The 27,383-nt window shown below is 42.3% G+C and overlaps 6 protein-coding genes across 6 annotated transcripts in view; 3 read left to right on the top strand and 3 right to left on the bottom strand.

Annotated features, from left to right (window-relative positions):
* The window catches only part of LOC309701696 (histone H4), a 74,857-nt gene that overhangs the window by 8,413 nt on the left and 39,061 nt on the right, over positions 1 to 27,383 (top strand). The gene's annotated exons all lie outside the window — the stretch shown is intronic.
* LOC309692334 (histone H2A-like) lies at positions 47 to 748 on the top strand. Its single transcript, XM_082510700.1, has one exon. The coding sequence runs from the start codon at positions 67 to 69 to the stop codon at positions 451 to 453; it is 387 nt and encodes a 128-aa protein (XP_082366826.1). The 5' UTR covers positions 47 to 66; the 3' UTR covers positions 454 to 748.
* LOC309701689 (histone H1-like) lies at positions 2,263 to 3,040 on the bottom strand (the record flags this gene model as incomplete). The annotated part of the gene is made up of 1 exon (XM_082525847.1): positions 2,263 to 3,040. The coding sequence occupies one exon, from the start codon at positions 3,038 to 3,040 to the stop codon at positions 2,399 to 2,401; it is 642 nt and encodes a 213-aa protein (XP_082381973.1). The 3' UTR covers positions 2,263 to 2,398.
* Positions 4,576 to 5,214, bottom strand: LOC309703829 (histone H2B 1/2). Its single transcript, XM_082528749.1, has one exon. It carries the CDS (start codon positions 5,179 to 5,181, stop codon positions 4,807 to 4,809), a length of 375 nt encoding a protein of 124 aa, XP_082384875.1. The 5' UTR covers positions 5,182 to 5,214; the 3' UTR covers positions 4,576 to 4,806.
* On the bottom strand, positions 11,409 to 15,023 carry LOC309701691 (uncharacterized protein). Its single transcript, XM_082525849.1, has 3 exons — positions 14,770 to 15,023; positions 12,708 to 13,046; positions 11,409 to 12,469 (listed from the first exon to the last, which is right to left on the bottom strand). The coding sequence occupies exons 1-3, from the start codon at positions 14,840 to 14,842 to the stop codon at positions 12,255 to 12,257; spliced, it is 627 nt and encodes a 208-aa protein (XP_082381975.1). The 5' UTR covers positions 14,843 to 15,023; the 3' UTR covers positions 11,409 to 12,254.
* LOC309701690 (uncharacterized protein) lies at positions 22,171 to 24,822 on the top strand. The gene is made up of 4 exons (XM_082525848.1): positions 22,171 to 22,321; positions 23,076 to 23,131; positions 23,235 to 23,591; positions 24,387 to 24,822. Exons 2-4 carry the CDS (start codon positions 23,083 to 23,085, stop codon positions 24,611 to 24,613), a joined length of 633 nt encoding a protein of 210 aa, XP_082381974.1. The 5' UTR covers positions 22,171 to 22,321; positions 23,076 to 23,082; the 3' UTR covers positions 24,614 to 24,822.

Here is a 27,383-nt window from a genome sequence, read left to right as displayed (position 1 = left end):
GGCTTTGAGCTGATCGGGCCACATTTTCTCTTAGTCTCGATACTACGAAGAAAAGAACCTGTCAAAATGAGTGGGCGCGGAAAGACCGGAGGCAAAGCCAGAGCTAAGGCCAAGACCCGCTCATCCCGTGCCGGGCTTCAGTTCCCCGTGGGTCGTGTCCACAGGCTGCTGCGTAAAGGTAACTATGCCGAGCGTGTGGGAGCCGGCGCTCCTGTTTACCTGGCGGCTGTGCTCGAGTACCTGACCGCTGAGATCCTGGAGCTGGCTGGCAACGCAGCCCGCGACAACAAGAAGACTCGCATCATCCCACGTCACCTGCAGCTGGCTGTGCGCAACGACGAGGAGCTCAACAAGCTCCTGGGGGGAGTCACCATCGCTCAGGGTGGTGTGCTGCCCAACATCCAGGCTGTGCTGCTGCCCAAGAAGACCGAGAAGCCCGCCAAGGCCAAGTAAACGCAAAGCGCTCGGCTTCACCAACAACAAAGGCTCTTTTAAGAGCCACACACTTCTCTCTAAGCAAACATCCTTCTTTCTGTTAGTGTTTGTAACAACTTGTGTCCTGGGAAATGTAGATTATGCATCTTGATTTACTTTGAAGTGTACGTTCATGTCATCTTAGTCACGGACTGAAATCCACCTTCAAAAAAAAAACTAGAGCTGTGTGCGTTTAGTCTATTCTTTTGTGAATAAAACAAACTTTAGGTCTTGATATAAAACTACAGCAAAAAGCTCTGTCTCCTGCGTTGTGGTGTGGGGTCGTGTTCAACCTCATTGCTCATCTTACTGATTAAGAATACATTGGATGTCACTAATTATTAGCTTAACTGACTGTGGACACTCATCATGGTTCACGCTCTTTATAATTAAAACAGTTTCTAAGCTCATGGAAACAGACAACACGCAGTTCAAACCTTGTTAAACACAGGAAAATATAACAACGTGAGGTGGAGAGGGACAGGTGGAGGAAAATGTGCAGCTGTTTGCGACGTGTTCAGCGCTGCTGCTGAATTTGGGACATTTTGCAAAGTCACATCTACGCTTAGGGTTTAGTGTCTATTGTGAGTAGAATAAAACAATTCGAAGAATAGAATGTGTTTAGGTTTACTTGGATAATAGGGGGCAGCTGGTGATCAGAAGAACAGGAAATGATTCCTAAGTGTGGGTTTTGTTAGAATGACTTTGTCAACCTGTTTTAAGGACAATAGTGGATTTTTGTTCTCAAAGCTTTTCATGCGACCTTAAAGCTCCCAAGAATGACATTAAGTTGCTGAACCCTGACCTCTGACATGCCAAATCAGTTGGTTCAGCTATAAACTTTGGTGTGTAACTGTATAGTATGAAAAATGCATTGACAGTGGGGGTCTGCCTGTTATAAAGTGAGTGAAATCTGCCTCAGCCAAGAACAAGAAGCCACAGTTACTAACCTGGGAAGAGGACAGTGGAGGGGGACACAGGGCAGCCCCGGACTCTTCTTCAGCTGGGATATCCAAAGAATCGGTGAGGTCAAGAAGTAAACTCAAGACTATATTTTGAAATAATATATAGTTTTTTAAACCTACAAATTATTAACAGAATGGTTTTATTGTGTTATTATAGGAGTTGTGTTGCCAAATAACAACATAAATCGCCTTGAGGCGACTTATGTTGTGATTTGGCGCTATATAAATAAAATTGAATTGAATTGAAAATAATTTAATTCCCCTCATCCTTCACGCTACAGAGCTCCATGGTAAAATAAATAGCAGTACGGGCTCAGCTTGGAGTAAAATGTGTCCTTGAATCACACAATATCAATTCAACTGGCCTAGATTTCGTCAGGTAAAGTTGTAGATTAGAGCTTTTCAAGTGGATTATATTAGCTGGGTATCATTAAAATATACAGTGTACTTCCAGTACAACAGCCAGTGTAGGCTTTTAAAAAACTCAATATTTCATACAAGAATAATAACATGCATCTATGAATGTATTGTGTTGTTTAATAGAATACTTTAAAATGTAGTTGCTAACTTAAGTTTATTTCTTGTATGATGTTTCACAGTAAAAGTGGTGTGATGCTTGTATTACGAAGGTGTGATTGTAAATAGTTGTTAATATTTGTATTCTTGTAGTTGCAGACTTGCTTAGACAGCACTAATGTGCACCATGATAAGATAAGATAACCTTTATTAGTCCCACACGTGGGAAATTTGTTTTGTCACAGCAGGAAGTGGACAGTGCAAAAGTTATGATAGTAATCCAAGTTGTAATTGTAATGAGGACAAATGAGGGGGAAAAAAGTGTTTTAATAACATGGACATTATTGTGAATGACAGAGTGGTGAGTGAGTGAGAGGAAGGAGCTCTTGTGTGTTGCTGTGGTGGCTCTGAGAAGAGCCGTTGAGTGTGAGAGCGGTGTCAGCTCACTTCTTCTTGGCTGCTGTGGCCGCCTTCTTGACTTTGGGCTTGGCGGCCTTCTTGGCGGGGGATTTCTTTGGTGCGGGAGCCTTCTTGAGCACCTTCTTGGGGCTCTTTGCTGCTTTCTTGGTGCTTTTGGGCGCTTTCTTGGCCGCCGCTGCGGGCTTCTTGGCCTTCTTTGGCGACTTCTTAGCGGCTGCGGGCTTCTTAGCTGCTGCTGCTGCCTTCTTGGGCGACTTCTTAGCAGCTGCTGCCGGTTTCTTGGCTTTGGCCGCGGCGGGCTTCTTGGCTTTAGGAGCGGCTTTCTTTGCGGGCTTCTTGGCTTTGCTCTCAGTAACCTTCTTGTTCATCTTGAAGGATCCGGAGGCCCCGGTGCCCTTGGTCTGCACCAGAGTGCCCTTCGCCACCAGGCTCTTGATGGCGGTCTTTACGCGGGCCTTGTTCTTGTCCACATCGTAGCCTCCGGCAGCCAGAGCCTTCTTGAGCGCGGCTGCGGACACGCCGCTGCGCTCCTTGGAAGCGGCCACGGTTTTCACAATCAGCTCGCCCACGCTGGGGCCGACCTTCTTGGGCTTGGAAGCCGTCGTCTTCTTCTTCTTGGCCGCCTTGGCCGGGACGACAGCAGGTGCGGGAGCTTCCTCGGACATTTTCCTCTTTCGCGTCTGATCGAGATTCACGGTACAGTGATGGCAAGTCGGAAGCGCCACGCTGCACTTAAACGCATCATGAGAACCGTGGAGAGTGAAGGCAGCGCGCGCAGCTCTCGCGTGTCTCGCAAAGCTTCATTTTGTGTTTCGTGTCTCGGGATCAAAGAGCTTAAAGTGAGTGTGTGAGCAGCACTGCAGGTCGACAGTGGAGCAGTCCACAGCGGGCTTGTGTCTCGTCGTGCAGGCCTCGTGTCGGGCTCTCGTGCTCTCTGCTCTCGGTTCGTGGAGCTCCCAAAGCTCAGTGACTCGGTGCGGAGGTCAGCGCTGCTCGGCGGCTTCTTGGACTCTTTTCTCTGCTGAAACCGGTGGAGCCGCAGCAGAGCTCCGTAAAAAGCCTTTTCCAGCTGATACACATGTTTGTTCACACACTCCGAGTTAAAAGCAGCATCTGGTGAGCGCAGCTTTGGGACAAAGTGACGCTGCGAGCTCCCAGCAAACACACCGATGCTGCTGCAGGCCCACGGAGCAGCGAGACTTGTGTGACAGCTGCTCACTTCTAACCAAAGCACAGTTTCACTCACATTGTTGTACAGAAGCTTCATTAGTGACCTTACAGCAGCTCGCTTCCACACTTTGGCTCTGATCTCTTAGTCTGCATTGACTCAGTTTCCTTCTACAGTTACTGACTCTACAATAAACAACAGCAGTGAATGAACACGTGACTACACACATCCACAAACTGATCACTGAGTATCTCAATGTGTAATACTCAATACCTGCTAAAAACACCCAGCCATCTCACTGTTAATCACTCTCTTTCGCTATTAGTCAAAAATTATTTTATCCATGTATCTATTCTATTTATTATTATCGTAATAAGGTTGTTGTTATTATTTGTTATTTATTTTATCCTGCTCTGCCCATGTGGGTGCATTTCCCAGCTCTGGCACTAATAAAGCTTGTCTCATGCCCAGTATATATCTGCTCCTCTTTCTGGAGGATTCTGTTATCCCACCTACTGAAAAATATGTGACCACAGTTTTTTTTGTGCATAAGTCAAATCCTGAACAATACCCCTGACCCACACCATCATGTGCTGACCAGTCACCGGAGTGTGTTTAGTGAGAGTCTGAGATGACCAAAAATCCCCTCTGAACACCACAGGAAATCATTCCTACCTCCTGTACAACTCCTCCATCTTATGCACAGCACTTACTACAATAGTTGCATTATATAAAAGGTGGCTATGGAGCCATCAAATTAGGAGTTAGATTGAAGAAAGCTTTGATGGAAATTCCTCTGGGAATTGCAGAAAGCTGGATGTGAAGGACACAGCAGGGCCTGCCTGTGGTATAGGCAAATGCTAACAGTGTCATCCATCCAGGGGCACCATAAGTGAGGGAAAAAAACAATTAAAATGCTTTGTTGCTACTAGTTTTGTGCCAAAGCATTTTAATCTAATGACTGCTCAACTTTGCATATCAGAAGAAAAGTACACTTTGAACTAAAACCAAGTGTTAAATAAAAAGTCGCATTAATTGTGTTCGTAGAAAGACAAAGTGACTACAAAGTAAAAACCGGAACACATTTCTGTTGACTGGGGGTCGGTACAGCGGATTGATAGCACCCAGTGACACAAAGGTGCACATCCGCGATTACAGTAGTTGTAACAGTGAGCTGCATGTTTAATAGTTGGAATTCTGCTCGTCAGTTTAGTGTGTGGCTCTGAAAAGAGCCGTTGTGTTGACGTATGAGATGCAGTCAGTTTACTTTGAGCTCGTGTACTTGGTGACGGCCTTTGTGCCCTCAGACACTGCGTGCTTGGCCAGCTCACCGGGGAGAAGGAGGCGCACTGCGGTCTGGATCTCCCTGGAAGTGATAGTGGAGCGTTTGTTGTAGTGTGCCAGGCGAGATGCCTCGGCTGCGATGCGCTCGAAGATGTCGTTGACAAACGAGTTCATGATGCTCATGGCCTTGGACGAGATCCCGGTGTCGGGGTGGACCTGCTTCAGCACCTTGTACACGTAGATAGCGTAGCTCTCCTTCCTGGTCTTTCTCTTCTTCTTGCCGCCCTTGCCGGCGGTCTTGGTCACGGCTTTCTTGGAGCCCTTCTTGGGCGCCGACTTGGCGGGTTCAGGCATTTTCGTTCCTCGATACTCTGCAGTAACGAATGAGCTGTTTGACCGAGAGCGGCGCTTTTTATACAGGCTGTATGCTAATACCACTGCGCGGGCCCTCGGATCTCATTGGTGGAGCCGCACAGTGGGCCGGACGTTGTGTTGGAGGGAGTTTGTGAACTTTGCTGAAACAGGCGCGCATCTAACAAAGACAGTGGGCTGTGTGATTGTGTCCTCGTTTGCTGACAGTCATTTGTTCTAAATGAGCAGTACATGTAGAGCTCTGTGTGGCAGATATGGATGTGTTAGTAGCAGTAATGTCTTCGGACAACAATGCAATCATTTTAATAACAATTCTGCCTTGTTTCATGTTTCTGTAGCGCCCATGTAACATGGTGATAGTCACAGTTTACGCTCACCAGCACACAGCTTTAAAACTGAGTTTTAGCTCTCAGTGGAGATTAAACACTGGGCATAATTAGGTAACTGCATAGTTTTACTGAAGTCTAATGTCTCACTGGAGCACACATATTAGACTGAACCCCCTCTCTCTATATATATAGTGTACAGGAACATCTGTGCCAAGTATAACCTGGAAGTCCCGAGGTCAAAATGGGAGATGCCCCCAAGAGTGGTGGAGAATGACCGAGCTAAGATCCTGTGGGACTTCCAGATACAGACGGACAAAATGGTGGTGGCTAACCAACCGGACATAGTGGTGGTAGACAAACAGAAGAAGACGGCTCAAATTTAAACTTTAAGCTTAATTCCTTGAGTCAGTAAAGTCAGTCAGTAAAAGTCAGTAAAAATCCATAAATAAAAAAGGGTTAAACAAAATTCAGCTACTAAATAAAGTTGAAGCAAATCTTATTACAAATCTGTAATAAATTAAATTAAATTAAAATTAAATTAAATCTGTGAGTACTGTAAAAATAAACTTCTATAATTAATGTGATTTATTTTTGTGTTGTTGATACTTGTGAGGTTATGTCAGTGACAGGACTGCACTGTCTGCACCGATGTCCTCTGTGTGTGTTTCAGACAGGGGAGACGTCACTTATGGATGACATCATCATCGAACACAAGATAACAGTCAAAGACTACAGAGGTACAGCTGTTGATCTTTTAGTACAAAGATGAAAAATCTGTTAATCAGAATTGAACTTTTCCTTTACTATGAACAGGAAGTGAGAAAGGAAAATAAGTTAAAACAAACAAACTCAAGTTCAAAGTGAGAGAGTAGGAAAAAAAGTGCGCACACATCCTCATTCTAGTAAAATGTGAGCTTATCCACAGCCGGGTCAGTGGGGCAGCAGCCTAAAAACAGACCAGACCTCCCTCTCCCAGGCCGCCTCCTCCAGCCTTTCCAAGGGAACAGGAGTTTCCAGCCAGCTGAGACATATAATCTCTTCAGTGTTTCCTGGTTCTGCTCTGGGGACTCCTTTCTTCATCAGGGTTCAGAGTGAGTGCAGCAGTATTTAGATTTCACTCCGAGCCAAGTTGTGGTTAAAACGTATCAGAAACAACGCTGGTCGTCTCTGCAGATGCTGTGTGATCTGATACTTGTCATGTACTGCTCATGCAGCAGCAGAAAATGTGTCCAAAGTTCAACATTTATGTGACCCAAAACAGAAAGTTGTGTTATAACTGTGATGCGTTCACTGACATGTCCTTATTCTTTCACTTTGCTGTATATAAAGAGAACAGAGAGGCTCTGCTCAGCCCAGCAGTCGTCCACCAGTCCAACAACAGGAATCCAGCTGCTGCTCTCTAACTGGTTCTCACATTTATATTTAAATTCTATATATTTATATTCTGTTTGTTCTCCTCACAAAGGAGATGAACATGAAATGAAATCTCATACAACCACTGAGGGCCAGAAAGTTCAAATGGAGAGATATTCTTCTTTCTTTAATAAAGAAGCAGAAGAAGAAGATGGTGCCATAAAAAATTAATTTATCTTTCATACTTAATAGAAAATTCTTCACCAGGCCTTTCAGAATAAAAACGTGAACAATGGTAAATGATGGTGTGTTTTTGTTTTTCACAACAATCCTCTCAAATTCAAAGTCTAAGCTTAATTCCTTGAGTCAGGCAGAAGCCATGTTTGTACAGTCTTTGGCTTTTCTGCTAAGATTCAGGAAATCATTGTTGAAAATCCATGAATAAAAAAGGGTTAAACAAAATTCAGCTACTAGATAAAGTTGAAGAAAATCTTATTACAAATCTGTAATAAATTATTTGTAGACATTTTGGTGTTTGCAGCAACATGTTTGCTCTGTGACTGTTCTCTTTGAGTACTGTAAAAATAAACTTCTATAATTAAGTTGATTCTGTTCATCTGGACGATACATCCTGGACGTGGTGTTTTCAGTGGGAGAAACGTTTTGTCACTCATCCAAGTGACTTCTTCAGTCTCAGCTGACTGCAGGTTTCCCCAAATCTTATAAACAGTACATAAACAGTACATTTGCATAATGACTGAAACTAGAATCACTGAAGGAACAATGGGCAGGGAGGTCTTTTTCTTCATCATAATTGTGCAAATTCTCATGACCATTGATCAGTCATTGTGCGTGTGTGTCAAATCACTACCGATTGGCATGCAGACATGATGAAGTGGATCCAGTGAAGTTGAGAACCTTTTTATATCCCTGACATTCTGCTCTGAAAAGGAAGAAGATGACTCACATAAACCAGAATCTGTTGAAAATTTAACTTTTTAGAGAATTCAATCAGAAACAGGATCATATGGATAAGTTCAGAGTTACAACACAGATCACAGAGGAGTTTTGCAGAAGCATGATCCTGTTGCTTCTGCAGAAGGGAGAACCGGGTGCTGGTGGTGTAGTGGGGGATATTTTAATGGCACACTTTGGACCCCATACTGAGGATTGTTTAAACACCACAGCCTGCTTGAAGTATTCTAACTGACTGTGTGCATCACTTTATAACCACAGTGTCGGCTGAGGCTGATTCCTGCAGGATAAAGTGCCATGTAACTAATGTAATTTCTTGAACGTGACAACAATCCATCCATCCATCTAGCAAGGTATACCTAATAAAGTGGCCGCCGAATATATGCACTGTGTGTAAATGGGAAGATCAGTCACTTCATGATAGCAACCAGCAGGTGGCAGCAGTGGAGCATTAGTTTTCCCAATGCATGACAGTTTTCATGTGACCTTTGACCTTTAATGTTACAGTAGAACAAACAGACTGTAAGTTTCCTTCTGAGACCCGAGCTTCTGGTAAGGATGTACTTTACATATCTGGAAGCTGGAAGTATGTCTCAGGTCCTAAAATGCATCTGGAGGACAGCTGATAGAGGATGCAGAGGTTAAACAGCTGTGGCCACAGCTGGAATATAGAAACCGCAGAGGACTCCTTTAACAGCTCGCCCTCTTTATTCAGTTTATTTCAGTTCTTTAAGATGATCAAACCTTCTGCCCTTCATTGTTTCTGTGTGTGATATCTTAAGAAGATGTGATGTCTGTCACATTATCACCATTTTGAAAAGCAGTGCCAACACCTGGAAAGCAGACAGATGTGTAACTACAGATCTTCCTTATTGAACTTTTGCATAAGGTTGATTTGATTTTCAATCTGCAGGAGAATTTGAAACCTTATTTTTTGCATAAAGTCAGCAAACTTTTTAAATGTTTTTATTATAAGATGATGCACAATGATTTTATGTTCCATGACCTTTGACATAAAAGTTATCTAGATGGTTTCTGAGTGCTTCTATTTGTTTGTCGTGCACATTTACTGTAAACATTCATGCTTTGTAGGAGGGTTTATATAAAATTGAAAGCATGTGACAGCGTGCTTTATGAGCATAGTTTGGACACAGGAGGACATTTTTGACCTCAAGAGTTGCAGACTTGGTTTAGTCTGATGTTTTATTATAAGAGGACATCATGGAGCATGTGAGGAATGATTAGAGAAGTGAAATCATGGACTGGTGTGACACTAAAACAAGCATCTCACAAATTTGAACCAGGACACCCTGATGAGAAGTGGCTACTGGACAAGAAGACATTGGTGTGCAAGAGATGAAAACAGGGTGTTGTTAGAACGCTACTACACAAGTAACCCCAGCAGAAGGAGGTACATGGACAGGATGAGGGACCTATGGATTCTTCGATACCCAACATCCACATGGATGGTGAAACAACCAGTAGCTCAGTGTTCCAACATTCGAAAGAAGGAACTGCTCGCACAGCTAGAGATTGATGAGGTACAACACAAATGCTATGGCAAGGGGGAGCCAGGACGCCAGGTCAGGGGGGACATATCATCACCCCCACCCGAGATTGGGTACAAAGCCCCAAGTGCAGTAGAAGAAGGATCGTTGAGTGCGAGAGGAACTGAGCTTGAAACCTGGATCCAGTGTAGCTGGTTACCAAATCTACATGAAGTACCCTCAGAAGATCTACTAGATGATGTGAATGCAGCACGGACGTTACCTACCACCACCAATAAACACAGCTGAGGTTTTTACAGTAAAAAATAACTTTTCCCCAGTAGGTTTTTATGTTTTGTTTTGTTTTTTTAGATCAGTTGCAGAGCGTTCTCACTCCCGAGGCGTAACATGTCGACGTTTTGTCACGTCCCGCGGCGTTCCTGAGGAACGCGAAAGGAGACCTTCGGCGTTCTTATGGTACGCGGCGGGTTATGGCTGGAATCCAGTGCAATGACGCTCCCGCGGGAGTAGACGTTCCAGCCCTGTATTCCAGCCCTAAACCTAACCTTATCCCTAGCCCTGACCATAACCTTATTCCTGACCTTAACTAGGACTTTAATGAAGTTAAATAGCGTGTTTCTAAGCGATTTGAATAAAAAGAGCGAACGTGTAGATTCAGTCCAGACGGTTCTCATATTTCCTCTTTTTCCGAGGTCGTCATTTAGGAACGTGGTGGGTAGCCGAAAACGTAATATGGTGACGATTTGTCACCTAGCGTAAAATGTTACGCTTTGGGAGTGAGAACGGGTTGAGCTTTCTGCATTGTATGTTTATTTATCATATAAGCTAAACAGTTCACCTTTTTTATTTAAGTGAAATGTTTAATTATGAGTGTTAAAGAAAACAATAAAGTTTTTTTTTATATAAAGTAGGCAGCAAGTATATTTCATGTATTTTAACCATGTATATGATACATAATAATGGATTGGATTTATATAGCGCTTTTCAAGGCACCCAAAGCGCTTTACAATGCCACTATTCATTCACTCTCACATTCACACACTGGTGGAGGCAAGCTACAGTTGTAGCTACAGCTGCCCTATGCAGATGTTACATTCTGTAATATGTGTAAAGAAATGACTTTGATTTTGCTACCCTGAGAAGATTTCTCTAGATCAGCTGTTGCCTCGACTCCTCCCTCTGCTGGTGACAGCTGAGTTATGAACAGAAAAATCTTGTCTTCACAACTTAATTGCACCAAACTGTTTGTGTGTGAGTACATCTAAAAACTAACATCTGCTTTGCCACATGACAGCAGAGGTTTGGTGACAGGAGACCTGCGTCCTCTCTGTGAGCAGCCAACAGCACTCAGCTGTCGTATGAAATTAATAAGATTTTGATATCAAACTCACCTGCACAGGTAAACCCCACGAAGGACAAAGACTCAAAAGTCCAAGGTTCCCTAGAGTGAAAAAGAAAGCAGCACAGGTCATACAGATGTCAGAGTGCGCTTTGAGAGATGGTGCTTTGGCACAGATCCAGTTTCTGCCATAGGTGGTGCAGGTTGTTGCTGTCCTGTCAGAGCAAGAAGGTTCTAGGTTCAAATCCTGCTGGGCTTCTTTTTTTCTGTGTGGAGTTTGCACTCAGCTACTCTGGAGTGGAAGATTCTAGGTTGGTCGTGTATGTGAGGGAGATGAAGTGCCCAGAATAAGCTGCTTTATGAATGTGCGGTTAATTAAAAGCACTTTGAGGGGTTTGTAGCACAGCATGAATGTAAGTACATGACCTGCCTATTGATGTGTGTAGTTTGTGCTCACAGGTACAATGTAACAAAATCTACATCCCACCTTATACTAATAGCACCACACTGATACATTGTAGACACAGTATAAAACATGGACGCCTGCATTCTCTCTGAAGGCCACCAGATGGCGATAGTTGGGGAAAAAAACTCACTTTAAAAGCAGAAGCAAAGATGATTTCACACAAACTCACTTTTGACTGATTCCAGCTCAGATTATTCAGTTTCATTTCAGATTTACTCATGAAGCAACAGGAAGCAACATTCAGGTTAAGAAAATTTATTTACAGAACAAAAACAGACTGTACAGGTGAGAAAGGGCCTTGATGCATGTTCAATCATCCAGGTAAGTAAATCTCCAAAAGTTGACTCTGTTCACCTGGACGTAGTGTTTTCAGTGGGAGAAACGTTTCGTCACTCATCCAAGTGACTGCAGGTTTCCCCAACCTTATAAACAGGACATTTACAAGCTACGTCCAGACGAACAGAACCAACGTTTTGGAATACAGGTTAGAAAATATTTTTTATAAAAGAGAATTCATGTATACAAAAACCAACTCATTTTTTCATCAATAATAACGTAAAACAATAAAATCTGTACCAGGAATAATTTTAAAAGTGTATAAATAAACAGAAATAAATAAAAGCTCAGTGTAATTTAATATATACAAATATATATTATAGATGTCTCGTCTATTTAAACTACAGAAACAGTCTGAGGCTTCAGCTCAGCAGGAGCAGAGGTCACGAGCTAACAGCTACACATACAGTAGAAACAGGACACGTCTGAAATTCAAGAAAACTAAAGAAAAAGAAGGAAAAGTACGACATTAGTTCAATCTTCTTTTGGAATGAATCCATCTTTAAAACTGTTCAACACAACGTGATGAAATCGTTCACAAAGATGCTGAACAACAAATCCAGGATGTCCTCGTCTGTCTCTGCTCTGAGAAGCTGGAACAGCAGCAGGAGACTCAGATCAGCTGGAAGCCCTCTGAGAGAGTTCAAGGAGGCGAATCCTGACTCTGTTTCTCTGTTGGACTGTTTGTCGATGTTTTGCACCAAACAAAAATAACATTTAATAACTTGTGAAAATCTTATTTTCACATTTCAAACAGGCTGCTGTTCAGCTGGAGGCTGGTATGAACCCTGACTCTGTGGTTTAAGTTTCCTGTAGATTAAAACACCACCAACAACAACAACAGCAGCAACAATAACGCCAACAGGAAGACCAACTTTCAGTCCAAAAGATTCATCCTCCTTCCCTCCTGCTTCCTTCTCTTCTGCCTCCTTCCCTCCATCCTCTGTGTGTCCTCCTGGCTGACCTGCAGGTGAGAAACAGGTGTGAGGTGTCAGCTGTCAGGTAGGTGATGAGTGAAGAACAGAACAGAATCCATTTCCTCTTCAAACTGCTGTCAGACATTATCTACTGCACTCTGATCACATCACTCAGACCAGCTGCTTTCTACAAAGTCTCATCAACAACATCTTTACAAACAAACATCAACAACCAGGAAGCAGCTTCACCTCTGATCACACACACACTCAACTCTACTCACTCACCTGGAGGATCAACATGAAGGTTGATGGTGCTGCTGATGGATGTCCATGAGAGTGTTTTTCTCACAAAGACATGACACTCGTATGTTCCAGTGTCACTGACCGTCACATCCCTCAGAATCACAGACACGTCTCCATCCTTCATCTGTCTGTCCTGCAGATCCACCCGGTTCTTAAAAGATGGATGCTGGTACTCTGGAATAGACAGATTGTCCCGGTACAAAAGAACATATTCTGACTCCAGATCAGCTCTGCTCCATTGTACTACTCTGTTGTTGTTGTTTGGAGCTCGACATGTCAGAATGACGTCGTGTCCAGACTCAGCTGTGACGTTTTTGTGGTCTGAAAAGGAAACACAGAGCAGAGAGGTTACAGATGAAAGTTTGATCTGTTCACTTCTACACCAGCCAATCAGCAAAGAGTTGTACACACTGGGTTCAGCACATTAGGCTAAATGTTCATCACACACACACAATATGAACCTGCATCTGTGAAACAAACTGTGTCCTGATTGTTCTCACATTAAGAAATGAATCAAACAAACATGTTGAGGTAGTCCGACTCGAATGTCAAGGAAGGTTGTAGGGAAGGTTGTAGGGAAGGTTGTAGGGAAGGTTGTAGGGAAGCAGACTACACAGAAATTTCAGGTTTGCAGAGGTGAGCAATTTATTTACAATGAACTCCGTTTAATGTGTAACGTAACTTAACAAAACTTTCCCCAAAAGTAACTCGATTAACAAAACCCATCAGTTCATGGACCTGGTAACACAGCTCACCTCTCCTCTGAATCTGGCTTTAAATAGGGCCATCAATTTCCCTCCAATTAGCCCAGCCTGTACCTCTCACTTAAACTGAGGGATCTAAAACTCTACACAGATGATTAAAAAGACACAAAACCTCCTCACACTTCTAATTGACACATTTACGTAACTAAATGGCTCCGTTTACATAAACAAGATTCAACAAACCCCTTCAGAACTTGAAACAAACAAAATGAAGCATTTCTATGGAAAAAGAAACCCCTCCGCTTGATGTCACATCAGCAGGACTTAAAACAACAAAATGCTAGGCAGGCGTTTCCCACCTGCACACCAGTTGGTGGCGATAATGCACCATTTGCACCAACCGGCAATAAACCCTATACAGAAGAAGGCGGCGTTTCCCACACGAAGACTGGAAAGAAACAACAAAGTATGAACAAATGACTTAATCTGTGATGAAATAAAATATAAAGAAACATGTAACTGGGTATTTGTCTCAATTTGCAGAATGTTTGTTTTGCCGGCAACAGACAAACCCGGGATAGTGAGTGCAGCAATGTTACTCAACAAATGGCAAATCAAAGCAAATAAATAGAAACAGAGAAACGTGCAAAAAAAAAAAAAAAGGTCAACTCACATGGGACAAAGGGAGAGCATTGCAACTGCTCATCCACTTTGTTACAGCACCTAATAAAATATATGACATATTTGTGAAATTTCATGTGTTATTAGCCTTTATCTGTGTGCCCAAACTTACTAAAATGCTCTCAAGGTGATGATGAGCTGTCATGTCAGGCATATGAAACAAACATACACATACCTGCATATACTGTGCCTTGAAAAGGTTTTCATACCCCTTGAACTTTTACACATTTTGTCGCCTTACAACCACAAACTCAAATGTTTTCACTGAGTTTTTCTGTGACAGACCAACACAAAGTAGCACAAACTTGTAAAGTGGTACAAAAATGATACATGGTCTTTAAAAAATAAACAAATAAAAACTCTGAGAAGAACTTTTAATCAATGAATCAATAATAAACCTTTACAGCAGTTTGTCCATGTTTATCTGACACCACTTTAAAGTTAATACAGTAATAAAATCTCTTCTCTTCACAGCTTCATTATACAAACTGTTATGTAAACGTGTGTGAGTCTAAACACTAACATCCACTTTCTAACACGACAGAAGAGGTTTGGTGACAGCTGAGACCTGCGTCCTCTGTGAGCAGCTGAAACTAAAGCAGCTCGAACATCTAACAGCGGGTAAGAAATAGATCGATAGGATTTAAAATAAAACTCACCTGCACAGGTAAAGCCCACGAGGGAGACAGACAGTAAAGTCCAGCAGAGCCACGGAGATGTTACAGCAAACATGTTTCATTAGGCACATTCAAAGTGCACGAGTGAATTAATGTGGGAGAGTGGAGCCGGCTGTTTTTGTTTTTTTTTTTCCTTTTTTCATGCTTCACGTCCGCGCTTGTTATTGGATAAGCCTGCTGTCAATTATTCACTGTTTCGCTAACACTGGCTGTGCCTCCCCGGTAGACGAGTGAGTCCTCCCAAAGGCGGAGTCACTCCCAGAGGCTCCGGTGTCAAACTAACTTTAGTGAAGTGAGCCGGAAACGCAGCTAGAGGTTCCACACATATCCACTGTACAGTTGTGACTCACGGCTTCAGGTTTCCTTAAAGTGCCCGCTACAGCATTGTTTGATAGACATGAAGAAAATCTTTCTTTTATGTGAATTTAAGATTAGCAAGTAAACAACAGTTAGCTAATAAACTTCATGACATCACACTTTAATAACATAATGAAAATCTAATATGTCAACAGTGAAATTTATCTCACTGCTATTTATTTATTTAAATCAAATTTTACAGCAGTGAAATTTAACTCTGTTTGAAATGCTGATCTTCAGGAAACATTAAAGGTGCTTTTATTTCTGTTTTCTATATTCAAATGTTGTTCTTTTAATATACTGGCACCACTACATTTATCTGAAAGCTGACTTATAAGAGTAAACTTTCAAGCTGTGATTAATTGAATGAAGACTGGACCGATATATGAAATATTCCCTTATTGTGAATCATTCCATATCATAACTGTTTGAACTCAGATTGAAAATAGACTTAAAAAGGCTGATTGTTGTAAATGAGTCTGACGGGTCACATTTACACAGCACGACTGTTGAAACTGAAAATCCTCATTCTCTCACCAGCAATCATTTCGGCACTCAGCAGCTTCTTGTTTGAAAATTATTTTAAAAGTTAGATTTGCAGAGATTCTTCTTGAACGTCACCTATAAAACACTCAGGATCCCTGTAGTTATATTTTTGTTTAATTTGACATTTATACTTGTATTTCTTTTTGTTTTTAATTTCATAAATGAAGCTGCATGTGAGGCACGACCCCTAGTGCCAACAGTGAACGCATCACTCTTTCACTCTCTCTCTAACAGCAGCTCTAGGTTCACTCTGAATAGGGTGATGACATCATTGCTGTAACGAGTTTGTCGATCTGAAGCTTTTGTATTTGCTTCAGGGAAGCTTATCACTGTGGTCAGCATGTGTTACATGAACGGAGTGCTCAGTCACAGCTTGTATGAGTCGTACATGCTGTCTGACATTTGAAGACTTTTCCTAAAGTGACCAAAATGACAGATTTACACATTTATATCGTTCTACAGATGTTCCAGATGTTTACACATTGAAGCTGTTCCTGGTCACTTTTACCTGAATCTGTTCAGATGTTACATCTCAAATCAATGAGACAATGTTAGTTTTAGGGAAAACTGAGGTGACAGAGGTCAACTGAGAACCTGAGGTTGTCATGGGAACGGTCTTTGAAAATCATGGGAAAGTCTCTAAACAGTGAAACAGCAGAGGTCACACAGAGGTCATACAGAGGTCAGAGCATGTTTGGAGAGGTGGTGCTTTAGCACAGACCCAGTTTCTGTCCCCTCAGAGCAAAAAGGTTGCTGATTCAAATCCTGCTGGGCTCTTTGTGTGGAGTTTACACTCAGCTCCTCCAGAGTGGATTTCCTCCATCTCTGCTGTGTACATCCCACCCTGTACTAATGCCAGTACTAATCAGCTGCTGTATTCTCTCTAAAGGCCACCAGATGGCGATAGATGTGGTTGTAAGAAGACACTTTACTGCTGAGTTCATGGACTCAGTCACTTGTTTTCAGTCATATTGAATAAAAGATTATTTTGAAAATACTTGTATGTTTAAAAATGGAGGAATACCTGAGTGTTATTGTTGAAGTCAGAGTCTCCTTCACCAAAGAAGTGCGACCATGGAGACCAAGGTTTGGAAAGGCAAATTGAGTCAGATGGTTCATGGAGGGTAAAAGTACCTCCTCTCACTTCTGCAGACACAGTCAAGTCCAAATTTGTTGCCTTTTTTCTGTGCTTCACGATTTTTGTGATTCTTAGTTTAAAAGTGACTTTTTCTTTTACTTTTTCTTGTAACCGGAAGGTTGCCGGTTCGATCCCCCTGCTCTCGCTATCCTGGTCGTTGTGTCCTTGGGCAAGACACTACCCTACCACCTACTGGTGTTGGCCAGAGGGGCCAACAGTCTTATTGCACATGTGGGTTTGATCAGCTGCAAAAGTCTTTGTTGAGGAATCTGACAGCAGTGGGGAGGAAAGACCTGCGAAGTCTCTCCGTCCCACACCGTGGGTGCCGCAGCCACTGAAGGAGCTGCTCAGTGCTGTCACAGTCTGCTGCATGGGGTGGGAGATGTTGTCCAACAGGGATGACAGCTTAGCCGCCATTCTCCTGTCACTCACCACCTCCACTGGGTCCAGAGGGCATCCCAGAACAGAGCTGGCCCTTCGGATCAGCCTGTTCAGTCTCTTCCTGTCCCCAGCAGAGATGCTGCCGCCCCAGCAGACCACACCATAAAAGATAGCAGAAGCCACCACAGAGTAACTGAAGGTTTTCAGGAGTGGGCCCTCCACTCCAAACGACCTGAGTCTCCGGAGCAGGTACAGCCTGCTCTGCCCTTTCCTGTAGAGAGCGTCTGAGTTATGAGTCCAGTCCAGTTTGTTGTTCAGATGAACACCAAGGTACCTGTAGCTGTCCACAGCCTCAATGTCCATACCTTGGATGTTTAGTGGTTGCAGTGGAGGATGCTCGAGCCTCTGCCATTGCTGCACGTATTACCAGAGCCTGTTCTTTAAGAAAGAAACACTTGTGAACTTCTAAATCCTTCTTGCTTGTTGTCTCATTTGTTGTGTGCTGGTCTGTTACATTTTCTAAAACTACACTACACACAACTTTACATTCAGATTGAAAGTGTGCACACATGTAATGAAAACAAATTCCATTAAATCATTATTGTCATCTCCAGTCTTTTCCTTGTGCAGTAATACAAGGAACGATTTGCTGTCAGCTCATTTTAATCTGATGTGTTTGAAAGTTTAGTGATGACATCCTGTCTGATGGCACTTTGTTTACAGGCAGCGTTTTAATCACTATTTTAAAGACTGCTGTGACACTGTGTATGAATGTAACAGCTCAGTGCTGTCTGACAGCATTAGCATTGTTAGTTACCTTAAACAGGCTGAATCCACCGCTGCACTGTGAGGATAAAGACTCTGTGTCGCTCTCAGAAAACCGACATGCCACTAAACAGAGGAAATTCCCTTCACCAACTCAAATCAGGGTGGAGTCCACAGTTGTGCTGCAGCTGTAGTGCTCACACTTGAACATAGTCCTTGTTCTAAGCCAGGCTCCTCCTTCCTGCTTCTCCTCAGCTCCCAATCAACCAATCCTGTGATAAGCAGCTGCTGGTTAACCAACCAGAGAAAGTGGAGTTAGATCCAGTTTACACATCTGCTCAGTGAGGTTTGTTTGAGTCCAGCTCAAATTATTCAGCGTCAGTTCAAGATTATTCATGAAGCACCAGAAAACAACAACAACCATCTGAAGGCTCGTTTATAATAAAAACAAACATTATAAACAGAAAATCCCTGAAAACTGCATGAAATGAGTCAACAGGTCAGAAAGTTTCTGATGAAAACAGATTTATTGTTACAGAAAGAAAACGAAACAAGATTCCTGCTCATAGAAATAAATATATTACATACAGTGTGCAATAATAAAGTAAAAAAAGTGTGCAGTGCTTAAAGCTAAATATAATAAACATTAGAAGCTTCTGTGATATAAACATGAGTGTTTTATGTGTTTAAAGTGAAGCAGCAGGTAGTTTGATATTAGCTCAGCAGGAGGTCGAGAGCAGGAAGTAGCAGCTACAGCTCACAGTATAAAGACAAGTTTAGTCTGATAAACTAAACTACTTATGAAGACTTCAGCTGGTGTTCATGGAGGTCGATGAGCGAGTGAGGAGCTAAAGGCTCAACTTTAACTTTGGGACAGTTTTCTACTTCTTAAAAACTCTATAATGGACGTTAAACATGAAATATGAAAATGTTTGTTGATGTTTTACACCAAAGAAAAAGAAAATACAAAAATTCATGAAAATCTTATTTTGGCACTTCTTGAAGGCACAGTGGTCTGTCTGTCTGCTCCTGTTTCACTTATAATAAATAATTTAAATTTCCTGAAGCACAAAAAAATCTGTTTGGAATAAATAAATGTTTAGTCTAATTTCAGATACTTAACATCAAACCTTGGATGTCATGGAAATTAATTTCAGGACATTTTCAAATGTCTTTACCCTGAATGCTCAGTGTCACCTTGGAGAAGCTGGAAGAGAAGCAAGAGACTCAGGTGAGGAAAAAAAGAAGCTCTGACACATTTCAAACAGGCTGCTGTTCAGGAGGAGGCTGGTAGGAATCCTTATTCTGTTGTTGTTTATGTTTTCTGTAGATCAAAAAACCAACAACAGCAGCAACAAGAAGCACAGCGCAAATAGACAGACCGACTATCAGTCCAACAGATCCATCCTCCTTCCCTCCATCCTCTGTGTGTCCTCCTGTCTGACCTGCAGGTGAGAAACAGGTGTGAGGTGTCAGCTGTCAGGTAGGTGATGAGTGAAGAACAGAACAGAATCCATTTCCTCTTCAAACTGCTGTCAGACATTATCTACTGCACTCTGATCACATCACTCAGACCAGCTGCTTTCTACAAAGTCTCATCAACAACATCTTTAGAAACAAACATCAACAACCAGGAAGCAGCTTCACCTCTGATCACACACACACTCAACTCTACTCACTCACCTGGAGAAACATTTAAGCTGATGGTGGTGATAGGATCAGTCTTCAGATGAGCTCTCTTCCTGCGGTTTGCTCCTCTCATGAAGACACGACACTCATATGTTCCACTATCAGCAGTCGTCACATTCTTCAGAATCAAAGACACGTCTCCATCCTTCATCTGTCTGTCCTGCAGATCCACCCGGTTCTTAAAAGATAGATGCTGGTGATCTCGAATAAACTGCTTGTCTCGGTACAAAAGAACATATTCTGGCTGCAGGTCAGCTCTGCTCCATTCTACTACTATGTTGTTATTTGGAGCTCGACATGTCAGAGTGACGTTCTTTCCAGACTCAGCTGTGATGTTTTTTGTGGCCTGAAAGAAAAACAACACAGAGCAGCAGCCAATCAGAGTGAGGCAGAGCTTATGAACTAGACGAGAGAGAGAAGTGTACACACTGGGTCCAGCACATCAGGCTACATGGCCCACCAGACAGCTTGCACACATGCACACACGCCAGTGTATTGTTCAAAATACAGAATATGAACCTGCATTTTTGTGTAAACAAACAAACATTTTCTTAGAAAAAAAGATCGAGGGTGACATATATTTGTTGTTGTTTTATTAGCTTCCCTCTATGTGGCCAAACTCATTCAGACCATGTAACAGAAAAGTTGAGACGGGAGGCTGCAGACAGAGTTATAATCAAAGGTGTAGGAAGGAAAGTGATGTTCATCTGAGAACAGCTGAAAGAGTGGCTGATCAGTTAGTGTGAACACTGTGGGACATCAAGATGCTCTCAAGGTGATGATGAGCTTTTATTTCAGGCATATATGTGTATATATATGACCAACAGGACTCAGAAAGTTCGGGTCAACAACTCTCTTTCAGGTCTCGATTCCACCTCCACTGGCTCCCCCCAGGGCTGTGTGCTCTCCCCCCTGCTCTTCATCCTCTACACTGATGCCTGCAGATCCACACAGGCCAACTGTCACCTGGTTAAATATGCTGACGACACAGTTCTCCTGTCACTGCTGTCAGGCCCCTCACAACACCACAGGCCCGCTCTTCAGGAGTTTGTAGAGTGGCGTGACAGCTCCAAACTTGAATTGAACGTAGGCAGAGGGATCTGGCTGCTTCAGTCACCACCACCATCCACGGGAAGCCAGTGGAGGTAGATGAGGAGTACAAATACCTGGGAACCATCTTTGACAACCTTCTGAGATTCTCTGCCAACACAGAGGAGATTCTCAGGAGGTGCCACCAACGGCTACACCTCCTTAGGAAACTCAGCTCCTTTGAAGTCAGCACAACCATCATGATGACTTTTTACTACGCCTTCCTGGAAAGCATCATGACCTTCTCCATCACCTGCTGATTCCACCCCCTCAGCCTTCAGAACAGGAACAGACTGCAGCACACTGCATCAGTGTGCTCAAAAATCATTGGCCTGCCTGTCAGAATTCTGGCACAGGTTTTCAGCCAACACGCCCTTAGACAGGCAGCCAAAATCATCAACGACCCCTCTCACATTCTTCACCCCGCATTTCAATGGCTCCCCTCTGGGCGACGCCTCCGCTGCACTTCCTGCAGGACTGAGAGGAGGAGACCCACCTTTGTCTCCAAAGCCACCCTGCTTTTTAACTCCAGCCAAAGGAGCATTTCCCACACCAGAAACTACTCTCTTCTTATACTGCCGACACTTTATTCACTTTTACTCAGTTATTTATTCACCTTTCAGTCACTTTAATTTTAAACTGCGTAATTTTAAAACTGTATATTCTGTGTATTTATTATCTCACTCTCATTGCCTGTTCTTATTGTCTTTCATGCTGCTCTGTTGTATGTTAATTTCCCCTTGGAGATAAATAAAGTCTTTCTGATTCTGATATGAAACAAACACACCAATATACACACACATACCTGCATATACAATGTCTTGAAAAAGTTTTCATACCCCTATAACCCTTCCACATTTTGCTGCCTTACAACCGCAAACTTAAATGAGGTTGTAAGGGAGGATGGGTAATGCAGTTATAAACTGTTTCTTTTACAGCAGACTCTTCTCTTCACAGCTTCATTATACAAACTGTTATGTAAACGTGTGTGAGTACATCTAAACACTAACATCCACTTTCTCACACGACAGAAGAGGTTTGGTGACAGCTGAGACCTGCGTCCTCTCTGTGAGCAGCTGAAACTAAAGCAGCTCGAACATCTAACAGCGGGTAAGAAATAGATCGATATGATTTTAAAATAAAACTCACCCGCACAGGTAAAGCCCACGAGGGAGACAGACAGTAAAGTCCAGCAGAGCCACGGAGATGTTACAGCAAACATGTTTCATGACGCTAATGAAGCACACTCAGACTGCACGAACGGGTTTATGTTGGAAGACTGGAGCCAACATGTTGACACGCCTGTTATCTTGCCTTAGATTTGATAAGGCTGCTGTCAATCACTCACTAGCTCGCTGACACTGGCTGACACTTGAGGAGACCATCCCCCGGAAGTGTGGTAACTAACACTTCCGGGTTTAATTTTGATTTTGACTGTTTTGGCGGTACGCAGGTAACGGAGTTTATAAAAGTTTATTTTGTTATTAGCAGCCCCCCTTCTGCTCCTTTACGTTGGTTGCCAACCGCCGTTAAACACAAAGAAGAAGAAGCACCCCCCTATACCACAAGGTATAGTTAGGATGTAAATAAGTATATGTTTAAATATTTTGGGTGAAAGATCTTTGTTTGCATTTGTTAAGTTTGGGAAGTTATTTTAGGTTGTAAACGTTTATGGTTGTGTTGTAAGATTTTAAATTGCACCGCTGTTTTTCTCTCTCTCGGCTATTACAGTGAGATTGAGGGTTTCTCGCCATTAAACCTAAAGATCAATTTGTAAAGTGTTGTTTCAAACGTATGTAATTAAAATTTTACAGCAGTGAAATTTAACTCTGTTTCAAATACTGAGCTTCGGGAAACATTAAAAGTGCTTTTATTTCCGTTTCTATATTTAAATATTGTTTTGATGCATTTTCAATCATCCAGGAAAGTAAATCTCCAAAAGTTGATTCTGTTCATCTGGACGTAGCGTTTTGTGGGAGAAACGTTTCGTCACTCATCCAAGTGACTTCTTCAGTCTCAGCTAACTGCAGGTTTCCCCGATCTTATAAACAGGATATTTGCATAATGACTGTAACCAGCTCAGTGAAGGAACAATGGGCTGGGAGGTCAGTTCCTTAATCTTACTGTACTCATGGCCATTGATCAGTGGGTTTTGGTCAGTGGTTGTTGATCAATGGTCATGAGAATTTGCATAATTAAGATTAAGGAAAATCTAAATTTGACTTTGATGTTCCTGCAGGTTCTCATCTGCCTGTTTTTGTTCCTGTTGTAACTGAACTTTGACCTCATGTGTTCATGACTCTTCACCTCTGTCTCCTCACAGGGAGAAGATGAACTGCAGGATCTCGCTGGTCCTCATCCTCACCTCGTGTGTCTCTGGTTAGTTACAGTTCACTTCATGAAGTCCAAATTAAAACCACAACAACAGGTTTGTTCCAGTTCTCAGAGTGTCTGCGCCTCTCTCTCTCTGTCTCCTCAACAGGATCATTTGTAGTGAATGTGACTCAGACCTGTCAGGCAGAGGAGAACCACAACATCACACTGGAGTGGACGTTCACAGTAGAAACAGGCAGATCCCCCACATATCTAAACATCTACTGTGAACTGATAACTGATGATAAACTCTCAGTTCTGTATCATGTCCACAATGGTGCTGAAGTCTCAGAGTCTCAGGATGAAAAGTTTTCAGGACGAGTTCAGGGTGACAAAGACGCCCTCAGAGAAGGACGAATCAGACTCCAGCTGTGCAAACTCAGGACTGAGGACTCGGGTCAATACAAGTGTCAAGTAAACACAGATTATGGCTTCAGCTCTGCGAGCTGCAGACTCAACGTCACTGGTAAGTTTTAACAAGTCAAAACTGAACAATCACTTTTATATTTATGGTCTGTTAAACTTTTATTTGCCATGTTTATGATTTATGACTGAAAAACATGATGTGTTGTGTGATATTATTCTGTTATTATATGTTACCTTATATATGTAATCAAAGTAGTTGAAGGATGATACTGCTGTAGATCATATTATACCCTTTAATATAGAGTGTGTGATCTGTATGTAGTTTAGTTCTCATTATACTTTTGAGTTAAAAGAACATATTCACTGATTAGTTTATTAGATAAGTGTGCATCACTCTGTATCCTTGATCTGCTGTGAATGTATTACATGCTTAATTGTTGAATCATGAAGAGAAGGTTGTAAGCAGGAGACTCTGTGTCTAAGACAGGGGAGATAGATAGACCACATTCCACACCCCCACCTTACAGAAAGCAGAGGAACAACTGCTGAGGTCATAACTTAGGCGCCGTAAGAGAGAAAGAATGTTAATGTTTGGTCTTTTACGACTAGGTGGGGGCCACTAGAGACTATAAAAAGCTGAGCAACCCGTCACCATTTTGAGACTTGCTGTGACCCTCTTCAGGCATGTCTCCCCATCATGATGGTCCTTATGCTCTTAAGTGTTGAATTGTATGGAAATAAATGATTGTTGATTGAGCATAAATACACCGAGTATTGTCCTTCCTTCAGCCCAAAGATTCAAAGAATTGGGAGATTTCAACAGTTGTTCATGTCAAACATCCTGATGGTTCTTATTTTATTTCTGCACAAGTAAATATGTTAATGTCTTTTACAGCAGCTGCTGATCAACTCACATCCCAGAGACCAACTTCACCACCACAAGAAGAGAGAAAGGACTGGAAGATTATTGTAATTGGCCTGACAGCAGCAGCATTATTCGCTCTGATTGTGTGCACTTTACTTTGTGTCGTGCTTAGAAAAGTGCCAAATTTCTGTACAGCTGTCAAGTTTCATGAACTCTCAGGGACAAAGTCACTAAACCAAGATACGTCCTGCCTTTGACGTCTACTTGATCTAGTTGATACGAACTCTGTAAATGAACTGGTTCTATATGTTGCTTTCATACACTATTCAACTTACCTCATTCACACAAATTCACAAAAACATTTTTTGTATGTTTTTCTATGCAAGTCATTTTTGTATAACACAAATAGATCGAAATATATGTAGATATTAATAATCTATATTTTACAAACCGCATCTTCAAAAACATTGGCAAACTTTCTAAAACTGTAATAAAAACTAAAATCTGTTATTTGGTCATTCACTTCAACTTTGATTTAACAAGAAAATTAACAGAGAAACATTTTCAGTGTTTTCAATAACAAACTCATTTCTATTTGATAAAACATTTAAAAATCTATCAACGCAGTTGGGACAGAGGTAAATTTAACACTGGGTCATTTCACCTTTTCTTTTAATTTCACATCTTAATCTTTCTAAAAGTGAAGAAACTGGTTTTTACAATTTTATAAGTAAAATTCTTTCCTGATTCTTCTCTTCATGAGGGGATGGGAGCAAATGTAGCTCCTGTTTAAGCCAAAATCAGTAGTGCCTTCACATATGTGCAAATCTCTGTGTCTCCTTGCTTTAATCCTGCTGAACGATTGTCAGGGAACAAACAGTCTCTTCATGTCTGATAAAAAGATGGCTGCTGAGTAATAAAGTGAATTCCTTTCTGCTAATTTCAAGACCCAAAGATTTAATATCTGCTCTCTAAAGATGACTTGTTGACTTTTTGTACAGTTTAATAATTGATCTTGCATCAGCCCTGTTGAAGAAAGCTCAGCAGCGCCTCCATTTCATGAGGGTTCAGAGATGGAACAGGCTGCAGACTGACCTACTAGTGTCCTTCTATCGTGCCACAATCCAGAGTGTGCTGGTGCACGCCATCCCTGTGCGGTACGCTGATTGTACAACAGCCAATAAGAAGAGACTCTAGAGGGTCATCAAAACTGCAGAGAAGGTGATCGGCTGTCCGCTCTCCTCCCTGGACTCCATTTCCAGCTCTAGATGTCTCTCCAGATCCAGGGCGATTATGAAAGAGCACCTTCATCCTAACCACCACCCATTCAACATCCTGCCCTCTGGAAAAGGGTTCAGATCCATCAGGTGCAAAACCAACAGACTAAAGAGCAGCTTCTTCCTGTGGGCTGTCAGAACAATTAATGCAAATTAAGAGTGTGAGCAGATCTCTCCCATACAATCATACAAGCAATATGTTGCTGCTTTCTTGCTTTTGTGCAATATTTTGTTCTTCTGTTCAATACTTCAGCAGATGTCCAATCTCCATAGGCCCCTCCATTCTTAGTTATTATTTATTGTATTTTACTACAGTGAAATACTATATACTATATATATAGTTTTTCCTTTTAGGTCTGATGATTGTCCTGTGAGCAGCTGTGGCTCAGGAGGGTCGTCTACTGATTAGATCAGGACAGCAGTTTGATTCCTGACACCTTTAATCTGCAAGGACAAGAAACGGAACTGTGAGTTGGACCTGATGGATCCACCTGAGTGTGAAAGTGTGACTGTCAGGTTAAACACACTTAGATAAAGGCACATGAGAGTCAGTCTTGTAGTAAGAAAGTGCTTACACAGTAAAAAAAAAATGGCTGCCGGTCCATGTAAGACTTGATGTTGTACGAGGCTGCTGTTGTCATCATCCTGATGACAACATCTCTAAGGTTAAGCATTACATACCGCGAATGGATCTTGAAGAACTTATCCATGCCTTTGTTATTTCAAAATTAGACTACTGCAACTCCCTTTACCTGGGCCTCCAGTCCTCCCTTCTTCATAAACTACAACTTGTCCAAAATGCAGCGGCGCGCCTTTTAGCTGGTACTAGAAGGTTTGATTCTATTACCCCGATCCTTGCTGCCCATCAAAAATCGGACTGATTTTAAGATTTTATTGCTTACATTCAAAATCGTAAATAATATTGCTATTTAACTGAACTTCTCAGCCTGTCTACTCCTAGGAGAGCACTTTGATAATCAAGTCAAATGCTCTTGCTGCAACCTAGGTCATGGCTGAAACCCGGAGGTGATCGTTGTCAGGGTTATATTTTTGGGTTGTCATTTATACTTAGAAACATATAATACTGTTTGGTTTGGCAGTTGGGAAGCTCATCTGTAAATGGGAGGTTGCTCTCGCTATCCTGGTTGTTGTGTCCTTGGGCAAGACACTTCGCCTACCGCCTACTGGTGTTGGCCAGAGGGGCCAAAGGTGCGATATGGCAGCCTCGCTTCTGTCAGTCTGCCCCAGGGCAGCTGTGGCTACAACTGTAGCTGCCTCCACCAGTGTGTGAATGTGAGAGTGAATGAATAGTGGAATTGTAAAGTGCTTTGAGGGTCTTGAAAAGCGCTATATAAATGCAATCCATTATTATTATCATTATCATATATGCTTAGAGGTATATAATCTATTGCATATTGATAGAATGTCTCAGGGCAGCACGGTCTTTACTGTTGTCGCACAGCAAGAAGGTCCTGAGTTCAATTCCACCATCAAGCCGGGGTCTTTCTGTGTGGAGTTTGCATGTTCTCACCATGTTTGCGGGGGTTCTTCCCGGCTTCCTCCCACAGTCCAATGACATGCAGTGGGGGATAGGTTAATTGATTAATCTAAATTGCCCATAGGTGTGAATCTGTGAGTGCAAATGGTTGTCTATGTCTCTGTGCATCTCGCCCTATGACAGCTGGGATAGGCTCCAGCAACCCAGGAAAGGATAGGCGGAAGTGAATGGATGGATGCATAGAATGTCTCA

The sequence above is a fragment of the Aulonocara stuartgranti genome (assembly GCF_965226115.1).
Source record: "Aulonocara stuartgranti genome assembly, chromosome: 3".
Classification (NCBI taxonomy): domain Eukaryota; kingdom Metazoa; phylum Chordata; class Actinopteri; order Cichliformes; family Cichlidae; genus Aulonocara; species Aulonocara stuartgranti.
The sequence above is the reverse complement of the archived record's forward strand: the minus strand, read 5'-3'. Positions and strand labels throughout refer to the sequence as shown.

Coding starts and splice junctions, on each gene's coding strand:
- LOC309692334 (XM_082510700.1), top strand. CDS start 67: ATGAGTGGGCGCGGAAAGACCGGAGGCAAAGCCAGAGCTAAGGCCAAG.
- LOC309703829 (XM_082528749.1), bottom strand. CDS start 5,181: ATGCCTGAACCCGCCAAGTCGGCGCCCAAGAAGGGCTCCAAGAAAGCC.
- LOC309701691 (XM_082525849.1), bottom strand. CDS start 14,842: ATGTTTGCTGTAACATCTCCGTGGCTCTGCTGGACTTTACTGTCTGTC. Junction 13,047..14,769: donor CGTGGGCTTTACCTGTGCAG/GTGAGTTTTATT, acceptor TTTCCTTTTCAG/ACCACAAAAACGTCACAGCT. Junction 12,470..12,707: donor CCTTCATGTTGATCCTCCAG/GTGAGTGAGTAG, acceptor TCTCACCTGCAG/GTCAGCCAGGAGGACACACA.
- LOC309701690 (XM_082525848.1), top strand. CDS start 23,083: ATGAACTGCAGGATCTCGCTGGTCCTCATCCTCACCTCGTGTGTCTCT. Junction 23,132..23,234: donor CCTCACCTCGTGTGTCTCTG/GTTAGTTACAGT, acceptor TCTCCTCAACAG/GATCATTTGTAGTGAATGTG. Junction 23,592..24,386: donor CTGCAGACTCAACGTCACTG/GTAAGTTTTAAC, acceptor TGTCTTTTACAG/CAGCTGCTGATCAACTCACA.